Here is a 15,763-nt window from a genome sequence, read left to right as displayed (position 1 = left end):
AAAGACATGTTTAGCATTGTCTGACCTTGGCAGAGGTCTGTGCTCCACTGAGTAACATTGTTGATTAAATTTGTGTTTAATAGGAATAAAAATGAAGAGGATGATATTTGATCTCTTTTACATCACAGTGGACAAGTGGTTTGCACATCTGCCGCTCAGTAACGAGGTTGTGGGTTCAAATCTGGGTTTCAGTCTTCGTGTGTGGATTTTGTATGTTCTTTTTGGGTCTGCGGTGGCCAAGGAGCAGACCACTGAGATCCCTTTTGGCCGCCCTGTTCTCTAGGCACCCAACCCTCTTGGCTCCTCCCTCAGATGGCGAGCCCATGGAAAGGGGAAGGACGCACATTCTCATCACCACGATAAAGCGACGACTCAAGGAGGAACCACCCATCAACCTAATGCAGTGCTTCTCAACCGTACCTGTTGTTGCGGCCCCCGCCAGGGTACCCGCCCCGCCCAGGAATCGTCCCGAAAACAACAAACGAATACAATTAAATGGGTGCCTGATGGAAGCTGGACACCCCTGCCCTAGTCTAGGAAGAATGTGAGAGTGAGAGAACTTAAGAAAGAATGAAAGAAAACAAACGAACGAACGAAAGAAAGAAAGAAACGAAAGTGCACCGTCTAAACCCAAACCAACCCCCGCACCCGTAGCTACCGCAGATCCCGGACGAGCCCCCATTTGTTACGTACTGGGCACGCTCAATTCTGATTATTCTTCCCTACTCTAATGATGACACCAGGTGTTTTTATCTAGTGTATTTTCTGTAATACTAACTGTTCCTTAAAACTGCAACCTTATAGTAAAAAATGATCCTGCAACCAATACACTCACAACTTGGATAATACTAGACGTGTCTATAAAATTAGTCAAAGTGCCTTTTCAAAGCGTCGTCTAACTATGTGATCATCTGCCTACCTTTTGATCGTCGGTCAGTCCATCTGTCTGCTGATTAGTGCACATCTGTCAGCATTTGCTTCAAAACCTGAATAACATAAGATGAATACAGGACGGATGAAGCCAGCATGCAGAAAACATGTCTACACACTACTGACTGGCAGGCTTTAATTAGATATTTTTAGCTTAAAATGACTATTTTCACTTTTTGTATCCGATTTTAATATTCATGATAGACATTTAGCTCACCTGTCAGACCAAGGAGTCTTGTTGGCAGTAATTTTTCACTAATTAACATTCTGCAGGAATGGTGATTGCATTTGTAATAGACATTGCACTTTGTTTTGTTTTGAGTTTTTTTTTTTTTTTCAGGCTAAAAATAATTATGATTGTTGGCTTTCCTTATTAAAAGGTTGGAATATTTATTGCTTCAGCGGGGAGCTACCAATCAATGCTACTCAGTGATGTCCTCACTAGAGTTCAAATTGCAATCGAGAACTTATTATTATTATGCGGGACTGAGGGCCCAATTTATTTCTGTAGAAGTTATCATTATTCTAGTATGTTTGATATTGGGAGGGACGTGTAGCACCCCGAGATGCACGAAAAAGTCTTTGGTTGTCATATTATAAAATGTACAGGAAGTGAGCTATGAGTATTTGAATGTACAATTTAGGCCCATTTTTGCACATTTACAGGGCCCCCCCCTTGTCCTCGACTGTGACTTCAATCCATCTCAACACCCAGTACATCAACAAAGGGAAAAAAATCTTAAGCTTTCTACATACTATATACAGGGATGTGATTTGACCAAAGTGAAATTATCTGAAAATTTAGCCGGGGGTCTGGGGGCCGCTGGCACCCAGCTAGGTCCAGGGCAGTGCCCTGGTGGGGGGACACGGGGGGCAAAGCCCCCCGGAGCTGATGGGTTTTCCGTGTTTTTAAGTACTTTCAATGACAAAGAAATAGACAAAACAACAGCATAAATTTTCAATGTATATTGAACTATCCCATATAAAATGGCAGTTTTAGTCAACTCAAAATCAGTCACATTCAAAAACATTGGACTGTCTTTGCTTTTAAAAACTATCACTGAGAATATCATCATATCTAACTAATGTGATTACTAAGTTAACACATAAATAATGTTGAAGAGTTCAAATTTCATGAACAAATAATTGTATCATGACCAAATGAAAAGTAACTCATATTAGAGCATACCACAAATGTCTTTGTTATAGCAGAAGATGTCATCTGTCGGAGTCATGTGCATACACAATGAACTACTAAAAAATAAAAATAAAAAAAAATAAAGAAAAAATTTTTTATTTTTTTTTTTTGGGGGGGGGGGGGAGATAAAAAAAGCGGAATTCCGCGAATTAGCGGAAAAATCACATCCCTGTATATATGACGAGGGCAGGGCATCAAATTTTGCATTTCATAATTCCTTCTTAACGAAGCATTCAGTCTAAATCAACGAAATTTGGGAGGCATATGTAACAGCCCACGACATAATACAAAAATAATAATAATTATCCGGGCATCTTCAAATTTGCATGTTTCATCAAAAGTAGCTTAAGATGAAAAGATATTTCACCACATGCTGTTGCCGTGGCAATGTACTGTTTACAAGGAAAAATGATGTTGTTTTTGAGGGTCTAAACCTGGGCACTAAACTTTGCTAACACACATAAAGCCTACCACATTTCCCAATGTGCAAGTATTTCGACGTGCAAAGGCCTGTTATAGCTGTGCGCAGCTCTAGTTATTATTAGTTGTAGTCTCATTATTGTTATTATTATTATTATTGCTGAAATACATCCTAGCTGGCCACCTATCCCAAGTTACCATTTTTAAAACTATTGACCTTGCAAATGCTTACAAGTGGGACGCGGGGGTTGCTGTAAGAAAATGCTGGATTCCCTCCTCAAGATGAGTAACTTTCATGTGAAGTAAATGTATTATTCATTGGATTTCCAGTGGCTGTAAGATGTGCAGAACAGGGACCTTCTTTCTTTTGCATAGTCCTATGTTTCTGAAATTTGTAAAACACGTGAAAGATCAATGTGGTTGGGTTGGCAATACGGCCCAGAGGAATTTCGGAGTATTAGAGGTTCAAAACATTGATGCACCCTTTCAACTGTAGCTTCAATAGCTTCATCAATCTTTTCATTTACCACTGAATAAGAAAGTTGCTCCTTTTTCATGTTTGTAGCCATCAAGAAGTGTGTTTTTGCTTTGGAGTGTAGTCGCACTTTTCATAATGAAAATACAATACGTAAAGGCTTAATGGGTTTTTGCGCCTCTTCAGTAATTGCATCTTGATTAAGCCTACTTGCATTCGTTATGTGTCGACTGCGTCTCCTACCGATGCAGACGTGCTGCCAACTGTGTAACGCACTGACTTTTCACAAAGAATAAACAAGGCAGCTCTGTATATAGATCAGTGAACTTTAATTGGAGCTGTCAGCCCATGCTCCCCGCTCAGCCTCTCATCCATTTCAATGCTGAGACAATAACAACATTATGTAGTTCAATAGCTCATATTCCTATGTGGCAATAATATCTGGAAGCCGCCTCTTCTCAGTGCAAATCAATGGAGTGAGGTGGCCTTTGGCTTCATTTTTCATCTTTAATATTGACTTCTGTTCTACTTGGAGTGCACTGTCAGTCCAATTACGGAGAATTTAATTGATTTTTCCTCACAAGCAAGGGTTAGATTGGATCGGTTTATGCAAAGCAGATCAAACAAAAGTAATCCCTGGACTCCTCTCTATGTGTAAAATACAGCTCTAATGAGCAGAGGCATCCTGACACTTTCTCCAAATCAGCCTATCCTTACTGTCAGTACAAAAAAAATGTGCATTTATAAGAACTCATAAGTGCACCCAAAAAAATCAATGTAAGCAGCACAGGTAATAAGGTCCATCACACCTCACATTAATCAATTAAACACAGGAGAGAAAATAAATATCAGCTCAGGCGCCCATAGCCCACCCAACTCCTGCATAATTGCATAACCAAAATATTGTTTGGCTTGCTGAACAAGATGATAATAATAATAATAATAATAATAATAATAATAATAATAATAATAATGCTTTTGGGGTTTTATTTATTTTTATTATTATTTATTTAGTCCCCCCCCCCAAAAAAAAAACTAAATAACTCAACTTTTTGGGTTATTTATTTATTCCAAAAACGTAAATAACCCAACTTCGTAGGGTTATTTATTTATCCCAAAAACTTAAATAACCCACCTTTTTGGGTTATTGAACACAAAAATAACCCACAATATTAAATAACCCGATTTTTACGGTTATTTCTTTAACCCCAAAATTTGGGTCAAAGGATTAAATCACAAAACAAGCCTATTTTTGTGTGTGTTTGGGGGGGGAATGGGTGGGTTGGGGGAGGGGGGTGAAGGTTAAGTGAAGTCATCTGTGTTTGTTGTGGAGTTGTTTCGTGGGTTAACTTTTGGGGTTACATGAATAACCCAAAAAGTTGGGTCTGTCCCTTTTTGACCCAATCTGGTTTATTTTTGAGCCAACTTTTTTTTTTTTTAAGTGTTTGGTCGTGCTAAGAATAGCTGATACACCACACCCTAAATTGCCCTATTAGGCGACAGTATCCCTGTTTTCATTTCAATGTGGTTGAAAGTTGAGACATACAATAATCTACCACTTGTCTCTTCACTTATATCTCCACTTTCACATTCCTGGAAGCAGACATTGGAGCTAACACCATTGCTTTTTGCACCTTTGTGCAGCCCGCAGAGCGTGTGAGAAAAAGACGGCGATGGCGCCGCCGTCTATGTCCCTGGGTGTCCCCGCACTATGCTGTCATCACTCCCTGGCACCACATACACAACACAGCTGCAAGGGAACCTCTCTGCAGGGAACCTTCGTTTCCATCTGTCTCCAATTCACAGTGGCAACCTATTTAGAGTATCTCAGCGGCTGCCACAGGAGAGGTGAGAAGATGGGTTTTATGTGGGTCAAAAGAGGTGGGTGTCAAAAGATCACGGTTGGTTTTAAGGCAAGTACGAATAGTATTTTGACATTTAAATATGATTTTAAAAAAACATGGAAGTATAGGAGTGTGGTCAAAATGGACTCTAGTCCACCTGAAATGATGACTACGAGGTCAGGAAAAAAAAGAGATTTGAGCGTACTATAAACATAAAGCGAAAAACTCGAGACGAGCATAATGTCACTTGCACCCACCACTATCTTTAAATTCTAAAGCGTACGTATTATTGTTATATTCATCCGTGGGTGAGCATGTGTGTAAACACAATGTCTTCCTGAACTTGCCTCTGTGTCTGCATGTGTTTAAGTATGAGAACAGGCTTAATTTAGCAGGTGTGCTTTGACAGTTCTTGAATGAGTGCCAAGTCTGCTATGAGAAAGGATAAGAAAGAGGAGGCGGTGTTCAGTGTGCATCTGGGTACGGCTCTGCTGCGACAGATGGGGACGGTTTAACTTTTAGAGTTCTGTTAGGATCTGGAGGTTTTCTGAAGCAGTCTGTGCCAAACAGGTGTGTATTCTAAAAACACCGTAGAGAGAGAGGGAGTAAGGTGAACAAGTCCTCTCTGACTTGTTTGCCTTGTTTTCACTACGAAGATGCTAATATGCTGTTTATTAGTTTAGTGACATTTTCAATATCATACCAGCTTGCATAGAGAAGAATGATTTGGAACAACCTCCCACGTAACATTTTGTTTCTATCATAGTAAAATTGGCATCGTTTCACCTTTACTAACTTGTGCTTGTTTTGTTTTCATTAAATGTTTTATTACTATAATTAAAAAACTACACAGCTCACTTTCCACAAGCAAATGATAGAAGTTAATTGGATAAGGGCTGAATTTTCCATAATCGCGCAACAGACTGTGGATAGCTATGAAGTTGCTTGATTTGGTGCTGATCCAAAAAAAAGTGTTGAACATTTTAAAAAAGAGCACTAATAAAGCATTAAAGCTAGTAGAAGATAGCTGGGATTGGCGCCACCTCACCCGTAAGAAGAACAAGAGCTATAAAACGGATTGATCTACTGTAGCTTTAAGCTAAGGCAAAGCAAGGTAGCTTTATTTATGTAGAGCATTTCATACACAAGTAGAGTAAACAGACGTCCTGTTTCGACCGAGACTGTCGCTTTTGAGCCTCATTGTTTTGTCCCGCTATCACGCAGGTCCTGTCCCGACGTCCTGTTTTTTGCCACGTGTATGTCAATCACACAGTTGGTCATAGCGAATCATATGATAAATCGGGAAGTTAACTGTTCCTTCATATTTACTTCCAAATGCACATTTGCGTTCTCATTCTCAACTACTTCCTGCTTTTGCATCTGAGAATGATGGAAAATGTAGTCCAATAGCTGCCAGGACAAAGCAAAAAAGGTTGGATGATGGTGAGTGCTTCGACTTGTTTAGCGCTAACCAAGATAGTAGGCTATTTCGCATTAGCGATTGCAACACCCCCCCCCCCCTCTCCAGCAAAATTGTAGCATTTAATTTGGAAAATCTGGTCACCCTATACACACGGTAACTCAATGTGCTTCACATTATTAAAAGTAAAACATTTAAAATACTTTGCAAATAAAGGAAAAGACATTTAAAATAAAAGTGGCTTAGAAGGAGCTAAGCTAAGTCATTAGCGGCATTGAATGTCTCAAGATGCTTCACCATATGTTTGCCTCTCGCAACCAAGCAGCCGCTCAGGCCTTTTTCTTTCTCACGCTTTACAGTGAGATGCTTGACCAAAACCAGCCAGCTGGAAGAACTTTTGCTTTTTGATCCTTGTATAAAAACTCAAAAGTAGGTCACAAAATGTCACGGACCCAGACACAACAGCCGGCTCATTTTGAACCTGGCTACAAAAAAAACAACAGTGGAATGGATTTATAACTCCAAGCATGTAGATGTACCAAAACAAAAGTGGCAGATAATTTGCCATCTTCTCAAGCGCTGAAGTTGTAAAAAAGCAAATGTTGCGTCCTCTTGCTGGGGTTGCGTTTGGCAATGGGTGTCTGCGCGCCGCTGATAGAGGGATCGCCGTGACACTGCTGCTTCGGCGCGTCGCATCTGGAAGCCTCCAGCGGCAGCCGCCGGGGGGAGATAAGGCCCGGCGAGCCGCTCATCTGTAATGCACGCTTTGCCCCCCTCTGCCCTATTCTCCCTCTTTTGCTCCCTCCCTCGCTCCTCCCTCCACCCGTCCTCCATCCTGCCAGCCCCCTCTGACCTTATCTGAGGGGAGAAGGGACCACTGGGTCGCTACTCTGATAGCACCTGCCAGAGTCAGAGCTGTCTGCCAGTGATTACGGCACAATTATTATCTATCTCCCCACCCCAAAACTCATTTCAAACCTGCCAACATCTGGGGAAGGGGGATGACACAAAAGGGCAAAGGATCCTATAATATGTGACACTTGCAAAAAATGGTTACGTGCTGAGGTACATAAAAGGCAAAATTACAAAGTAGGACTGGACCCTATTTTCGTGCCCAGTGCACGTGTACTACAAAGTCTCACTTTTCTTTCTTTTGGTATTTTCCAAGGCTAGCGCAGGTAGAAGTTGGTGTTCGCGTTCGTTGTGGGAGGGAAGGCAGCCGACTCTTTGCCAGTCGAAGCAGCTCCCCTCTTTCCTTTTAAATTCATCACAGACGTCCCGGTTTTAACGAGACAGTCCTGTTTTGAGTTGATTTCGCCAGTCCCGGTGCTTTTTCCCAATTTGGTGTCCCAAATTGCCAGATTTGCTGGGGTCCTACAGTAGAATACACCAGAACGCCTGTCAAGACGTAGAAGCTCTACCAAATTCACAAACACGCTAAACTAGACTTGCCCCGGCGCGAAAATGCGTTTGGATTTTGATGTAGCATCTGCTGGTTAATTATTGATTGACTTAAAGTGGACTACCACTATAATTGCATGCACGCTAGTAACTGTGGGAAATCCCACTTGCACTGTATGTCTGTAAATAAGTTTCTCTCTCTCTTTCTTTCACTTCCTCTCTGCTGATGACCATCTGGTTTCAAGCAGGCATTTGGCACATCATGTGCTCACATCCTCTCTCACTTCTCTCATCAACAACACAACTAGTTCCAACAGAAGCTTCCTGAGGTGTTTGTGTGTGCGTATATGCGTGTGTCATTGAGAAGCTCAGGGTTACTGAGTCCTAAGCGGTCAGAGGTTCGAAGACAAGTAGCTGAGCTTTCACATCAGACCGCCACGGTCGCTTTCACGCTGGCTTTATTCGCCTGTTACTTTCAAACACTTTTACATAAGCAATTGCTGCTTGCCGCATTTAGATAATTAGATGCATGGCAACCTGGGAGGGACAGCGACAATTGCGTCCAGCATGGGGTGGGCCTTGAGTCTCAGGTGTTAAATTGCACATTCTTTTTTTACACACTGATGAAATGAAGGCATCAATTTCAATAATTGTGTCCAGTTTTACAGTATATTCTAATTTTGTTTGCATAAAACTGGCCATTTGGACAGTCTGGCACATATGCCTTATGTAAGGCATAGGACAGAAGCGTTTTTCTTACCAATCACATTTTTAAAATAAAATGAAAAAGTTGATCAACCGTTTATTTGAATGGCTTCTGTTTTGTTTTGTATAAGCGATAGTATGAAGCAGTAACCTTGCCAGCAATTTGTGACTTCACAAACTCCGGAGAATTCATCTTGTACCCGATCCCGCTGATACGTTTGCAACCGACCTTTTTTTAGGTCAGACCAATCAGGCGTTGTGTAGGGCGGGACGAAACCGAGATGCGCCGATGGCGGTGGGGGGAACAAACAAACCTAACGAATGGAATGGACGCTGCAAATAATTCTGTTCTCGCAGAATTACTCACCGTTTCCTTGTTGAATGTTGAACAGCGAGAGGGTCTTTGTGTATTTTTATCTGGTAAAGATGTTAAAATAGGAAATACGACATTTTCATCTGTTGCCTTGATTTGAAATGTATTGTTGGTGGAGTTTCTATCATGTTCTTGATATTTAAGAAGAATTTATGTTCCATAATTAGTATAAGTGTAATCGGAGAAATCGAACTGAACTCTTGTGAATCGAAATTGAATCGATTGAAGAAATTATAATCGATACCCTGCCCTAATGTGAATGGTCATATGGTTACTGTACATTGGTTCACGGTCATAATCGTGCCCCAGAGGGAAACCAGAACTATGATGCGTACGATATCTGCAGAGTTAACGGAATGCGTTGAAAAATGTAACAGGATGCCAGTCTGGTTATATGAAAACACAAAAGCTATCACAGGTGTAGAAAGGGCGCAAACGAGGCTATTGAAGGAGGGCAACAGAAGAAAAAAAAAAGGGGGAATAAGAGGCTGCTGGCCGCAGTCGCAGCTGGTTCCTGTAGAGGAAGCCCAGATGGAGGTTCAGGTCCTGCTGCTTGCTGCTGTCTGCTAAGATCACTGAAGCCGTTCTCGCTTTCTAACCTCCCCAGGGGGTTCAGGCACTGCAACACACTCACCGTGACACACAAATGCGCACTTCTCATTTGAGTCAGGCGGGACGGGGAGGAGGGTTCACACCACAGCACGGCAACTTCGATAGAGCCGTGACACTATCTGACCTGCTGTTGACACACGCGTACACACGCCGTGCTGTGTTGCTGCCACGCCTCACGCACGCTTGGTGAGGAACCCGAAAGAACTGACCAGGACGTAGACGGGATCAGTTCATCTTGGAGAGACTTTTTGGTTGAAAAGGATGAGTTTCCCCACATCAAAGCTAACATCTTAAGGATACATTGAAAGGAAAATATCAAAGGAAGCCAGGAATAATACTGCTGAAATCCAAATTGGCAAAGACATGAAAGGATGAAGAGGACTCAATCTTGTTTTTCCTCGTTTTGGAACATTACATCGTTATCACCCCTGCAAGGTATAATTTAGCGGGTTGTTGTGTACAAAGATGGACATTTACGAGAAGATACATGCCAAACTTTTTCATTATGAGCAAGAAGTTTTAGCTAACACTGCCATAAATCCGAAGACTTTATAGACTGGTTTCTATTTTTTGTCTTTCTGGCCTAAGAGTTTCCTTCTTAGTTGATAGAAGAATTGGGACAAACTGTTGGAAAAGAAGTGAGAAAACCCAGTTGGAAAAATGTCTGCTGACGTCCATCAGGAGCACAAGAAGAAGGTTCACCAGAAAGGTGGACACCTGGCATTCGTCCCCACGGTTACCCTGGTCAGCCACAGAGATCTGAGGACTAAAGACGTTCTCCGGCACAGAGGCCTCAATCCAAAGATGGCACCAAGTGTCCAACTCAGATCTGGCGAAGGTAGGAGCGCGTCTTATACTGAAGGTTCGACAGTTTGTTGCCATGAGGAGTGATGGGGGGGGTCGACCTGCTCTCAGATGTGCTCATTAAGTCAGAGTGATTGATGGATAACAATTTGTGTTGTTTTCATGCTACATACTAAAAGGGCAATGTGGTCTTTACTTGTCTTGTTAGAGGTTCTGTTTTTTTATGTTTGCAAGTTAGCTGGAATAACGGCAAATTTTGGCATCATTCATTAAATTTCGTGATCTTATTTTTAGAAAGAAAGAAAAAAAAGTACATACCGGCAATCGTCTTGTAGATAACCAGTCTTTTCCAAGCCCACAGAATCCAAATGACACCACGGTTAAACCGTTTCTTCCTGGGCCGTTATACTGTAGATGATTGCCATCATTTTTAACAAGCTCACGAAAGTGAACTCTGTTGTCCTGCGGTGGAAATGAAAATGAAAGAAGTTTAAATATTTTTGAACAGGTCTGTGTGTGCGTGTGTGGAGTTCAAGCTTTGCGTCCCCAGACCAACACACACCATATAACTATTTATTATCAACCGGTGTGGAGTTTGCATATACAGCCCATCCTTGCGTGGGTTTTTTCTGGGTATTCCACAATCCAAAAGTTCATTAAAGTCTCTAAATGCTCCATACAGTAGTAATGTGAGCATGAATGTCTTTATTTTGTTTAATATTTGTCTTTATACGCTTTGTGACTGGTTGGAAACTTTTGTCCAAAGTCAACTGGTATCGGCTCCAGCTTACTCTTGACCCTTGTCTTTATTATATATTTTTAAAAGGAACCCAGACTGTAATGACAAGTTAGCTCTATATTATTTATTTGGTTGTTACTAACATAACTATGAGATTCATTTTTCAAAAATCATTTCCAGTTGAATACATTTTGTAGAAACTTTATTTGGACAGTGATGTAGAAAGAAAGTCAGATTTCACCATTAAAGTCGATATTTACATCAAAATACTTTGTACAGTAATTTTAAAAACCGGAACCGATATTTGGTGTTTCGGACGGCAGAGCGGAGCTAATTCAAACTTAAACACGGAAATATGAGGCGCCTGATGGCGAGCCGACCTGCCCGGTTTACGTCCGTTGCTGGAGGTAACAACAACACAACTTTAAATAACTTTCAAATAGCGTGATTACTGTGGGAAATTAACAAAAAAGAAGGTGCTACGGACGAGGTACGGGTGCCGTAAAGTCCAAACGACGTAGGTCGCGTATGACCGAACTCGAGGACGTAATGTAATCTATAGAGTAGGTAAGTTACTTTTCAAATCATGTAATGACTAAAGAAACTTAGTTACTTAGCGCGGTGGGCGTGGCTCAGGGTGTAGAGACGGTGGTTCATAACCAGAAGTTCGGCTGTTCGATCCCCGCTCTCCCCTAGTCATGTGTTGTCGTGTCCTTGGGCAAGGCACTTGGCACACATTGCCTCCAGTGCTACTCACACTGGTGTATGGAAGGTGTGAATGTTTGGTGGTCGGAGGGGCCGTAGGCGCACACTGGCAGCCACGCTTCTGTCAGCCTGCCCTGGGGCTACCTAAGTAGCTTACTGCCACTAGTGTGGATGTGTGAGTGCATGAATAATGTATCCATTCCATTGTAAAGCGTCTTTGAGTGTCCAGAAAACGCTATATAAATCCGATGCATTATTATGGGACTGCTGAAAGCAGCACATATTACTCTCCACCCTAGAAAATCCCGAGATTTTTCCGCAAAAATGCGGCCCGTACCGTAGATCGCACCGGGACAAATGAGGTATCAAACGATGCGGCTCGATCTGACTTGGTGCGGCATTACTTTTCTAGGAATTCCGAGTTACCATGGTGACGCAATTCCCCAAAAACTCCCAAAAAACTCCCATAGGAAATGAATGGAGAAAGGGGGAACAAATTACAGATCAAGCACCTTTTTCCAAGACACGCTGCGCATGCATACGTTATCCGACCGATACGAATTTTAGCTCATTTTGTAGGAATTTTTCCCATCTTTAGCTCAGTGTCGAAATCTTTTTTAAGGAATGTAAGCTCTCCCCTCTGTGCGGGTTCAAAGACAGTGAGCAAACAGCAGACAAATAGCCTTTTCCCATTGTTGTGTATTGCAAGTGCCAGAGTGGAGCAATTAACTTTAGAGTGGCGGGAAAAAAGAAAAGTCTACTTCTATTTGCAAAAGTTTCACTTCAAGTCGTCACCATGACCACAATCTTTGCTCACTAGACATCAAATTCTCACATTTTGTAGTCACGAGTGTCTTCTTTCAGACAAACTAACTTTTATTTGGCTAAGGTGTCATTTAGTACCTTTATTTTCACTTTAAGCTAGGACAAGTCGGACGAACTCGCCTATCTCTTCCATGTTAAATTCAGGCGCCTTTCGCTCTTCATTTCTGATAAATCATAAGTTTTCAACCTGCTCTCATTTGTTCATTTTAAATCCGATTAAAAAAATGAGAACATGCTCGTGTTCCCCAAACCCTTGCCGTTCTAACGAGCCATTTCTTGAATCTGTATCTTGAACCGTTAAGTCGTGAGAGGCTTTTGTTCAAGGGGTGCGTCTCTCATACAATCTCAATGGAATGTGGGGCGCGTGAGGGCTCCAAGTCAAAAATGGGTGTGCGTTCTTAAAGCGACAGTGACATATTTTTAGTTTCTGTTGATTATGGTTAACTTCCACATTTCTTGACCGATTTTTGTCGTTTGAATTTTAAACTGTTCAGCTCATTTACATTTTTTTAAATACATTTTCAGGGACAGTGAAATACTTTTAGTTGATGTTGATTATGGTTAACTTCCACATTTCTTGACCGATTTTTGTCGTTTGAATTTTAAACTGTTCAGCTCATTTACATTTTTTTGAATACATTTTCAGGGACAGTGAAATACTTTTAGTTTCTGTTGATTATGGTTAACTTCCACATTTCTTGAGCGATTCCAGTGGTTTAAATTTTAAACTGTTCGGCTCATTTACAAGAGTCAGCAGTCCCATTCAAAATTTCCGTGGGAATTTTTCTAGTTATTATTATTATTACTTGGTAAAGTAATCAAGCTACTTTTTCAAGGTAACTGTGCAAACTCTGTATGAGGTGTCAAGGCTGTCTCCATCAATTTTCTGAACCGCTTATTCCTCACTAGATATATTACGAAAAGATGGAGGGTAACATACATTTTTGCCATAAAAAAAAAAAATCAAGTGAAATGAGGCAAGAAGAATCAAAAAAAAAAAAAATGTAATTGATTCTTGAAGAAACTAAGTAGTGTCTTGAAGTAAAAATGACAGCCTTCACTTAAATCAGCAAAGTGTTCGAGAGCAGAGCGCTGCAATAAGATTCAGATATGAAAATCCTAATTTGATGGAGACTGAATACGTGGAAGTCAAAGCCAGATAGAGGACTAATACCCAGTGTAGTGAATTACCTGCAGCGCTTGCCATTTCTTGGCAGTAATGAGCTTTGTGAACATTGCACCGATAAGGCCTCTATAATTAGGCTTAGTCATAAGCATCCCCTCTGTAATTCAGTGATAAAAACCCAGCAGAACTATGGTGTCACTGCTCCAATCCAGTCATCTCACATGTGAACCACACACACACACACACACACACACACTGAAGAAATCCAAATGTGTCAGTGCGAGCTGTAAATACACTTCATTGTCTCAAGGAGTCCTACCTGTAACCGTGCATGTGTGCGTGCGCACGTGTGCATGCGCACGTGTGCGCGCGCGCTTTGTGTGTGTTGGCGTGAGGCGTTACGAGCTGCAGCATAGGCTTCCTGTGAGGGAGCAGATGTCGCCGAGCTCAGGCACAGCTGCGACGGCCGATAACCGCGGTGGTAAGAATATGTCGGCACGCTGGCTCTTCTCCCTGGGCCTTATCAGCCCCAAACAGCATACTGACACACGCACACACGGGCGCGCGCGCGCACACACACACACAGACTCTCCACAATAAGGAACTGCCACCCAGCACTAGCGCACCCTCCCAGCAGGTCCAGATAGAGGAAGGAAGGCAATGAGAAAGACGGTGAGCAGAAGAAAAGGAGACAAACTAAATAAAGGGTCTTTAAGAGGAAAGGCACAGTGAATCTCCAACAGATTCTCACCTTTTGCCAAAATTATCATAGGCCTATCGTTCAGAATTCTGCTAATCCTCTATAGCTAGCCTTTTCTCATGTTATCGTTCCAGCAGTAACTTCCACTAAAAATGTGAAATGTTCGATACCATTTTTTTTCAAAAATAAAAAATCTTTTGATTGCAAATCAGCCGCTACCATGACCTTGAAATAAAGTCGAGTATTGGAACGCTTCCTTCTAGTGTGGTTTTTGTGCGGACCCTAATGCAAGAGAATAAGACAGCGAAACAGGAATCAAGTCCACCAACATGCTCGACAACTTCAGCAACACTGGAAAAAAAGGCTTTAAATGACACGATTTTGGAGCCGATCGGCGAGTTTAAGAAAACGATCACCGATCGGCTCAGAAGATCAATGTTTATAATTAAGCACATTTAGTGAAAATGTGCAAAGCAAACATACAACTTATGCCCGTTTCTATTTGTTATTATTTTGTGAATATTTCTCTCCGCCACAATACACTCAAGCTGACTGTCAACAAAAGATTATGGTTAGCTTCTTTTATTAATTCCAAAAATATTTTTAATTTCTTCGTCCCACTCATTCAAACATACCTCACTTTATAACTTTTTTTTTTTTGAGACTACAATATGTACGTTTGTCGTAATATCCGGTCAAAATGTGCGACGTTGCATCCAGTCCCGTCATTGTTTGTTTATTCGCAAAACTTGTTACCAAAGCCTAAATTTGCATTCCAGTTTTAGCGAAACGTAGAAAGATCCACCCATTACAAGCGTAAAAACTTTTTTTGGGGTGCAAATCTTAGGCTTTTTACTTCAATTTTCCTTCAGGCTTATTTTCGCAATTCTTGGAAATTCGAATAAAAATAGGTGGATGGAAACCAACCTAATGTAAAAATTGTATTTGTTTACTGTACAGTACCAACCCAGATTGAGACCAGATTCAGATTCAGATCTGGACCGGACCGGCCCAAAATGTGCAAATAATTGATGCCTACTGATATGTATTGGGAAAAAAACATTAACAATTAAAGTCTGACAATTCGCGGAAAATGGGGGCAAACAAAACAACAAATTATTTAAAAATAAGGGGAACGAATTAAAAAAAAAAAGATCTGACTGTATATTTTATGAAAACTTGGATGTCAGCATACGTCCCTGGAGTGAACAAGATTGAGTTTGCTGTAACGTCTTATTTCACTGATCCGATCAATGATGTCATTGATTCAACGGCAAATTATGACATACTAACCGATCACCAATTTTGCATAAGATAAAATATCTGTCAACCTCATCCAGCCGATCAGATCTGTGTAAAGTCTACTGAAAAGACATTTTCATCTTTCATTTCATGCGCTAAATTATCAGTTCATTATTCAAAGTTGTCATGTGAACATATGATCGCTTTCATCATAACCGAATGACTGAACAAATGTGACACAAAA

General features: G+C 41.2%; 2 protein-coding genes across 6 annotated transcripts in view; one reads left to right on the top strand and one right to left on the bottom strand.

Moving 5' to 3' along the window:
- Positions 1 to 15,763, bottom strand: part of acsf3 (acyl-CoA synthetase family member 3) — a 115,342-nt gene that overhangs the window by 97,984 nt on the left and 1,595 nt on the right. For both annotated transcript variants that reach the window (XM_077563608.1, XM_077563609.1), the window contains exons 2-3: positions 10,501 to 10,644; positions 920 to 986 (exon numbers count right to left, since the gene is read on the bottom strand). The gene's annotated coding sequence lies outside the window, so the exon portion shown is untranslated. The remainder of the gene's footprint in view (positions 1 to 919; positions 987 to 10,500; positions 10,645 to 15,763) is intronic.
- Positions 10,120 to 15,763, top strand: part of cbfa2t3 (CBFA2/RUNX1 partner transcriptional co-repressor 3) — a 59,314-nt gene continuing 53,670 nt past the window's right edge. For all 4 annotated transcript variants that reach the window (XM_077563607.1, XM_077563606.1, XM_077563603.1 and 1 more), the window contains exon 1: positions 10,120 to 10,216. In XM_077563607.1, coding sequence (XP_077419733.1) covers positions 10,183 to 10,216 — 34 coding nt within the window. In that variant the 5' untranslated portion in view covers positions 10,120 to 10,182. The remainder of the gene's footprint in view (positions 10,217 to 15,763) is intronic.

The sequence above is a fragment of the Vanacampus margaritifer genome, chromosome 4 (genome assembly GCF_051991255.1).
Source record: "Vanacampus margaritifer isolate UIUO_Vmar chromosome 4, RoL_Vmar_1.0, whole genome shotgun sequence".
Lineage (NCBI taxonomy): Eukaryota > Metazoa > Chordata > Actinopteri > Syngnathiformes > Syngnathidae > Vanacampus > Vanacampus margaritifer.
The sequence above is the reverse complement of the archived record's forward strand: the minus strand, read 5'-3'. Positions and strand labels throughout refer to the sequence as shown.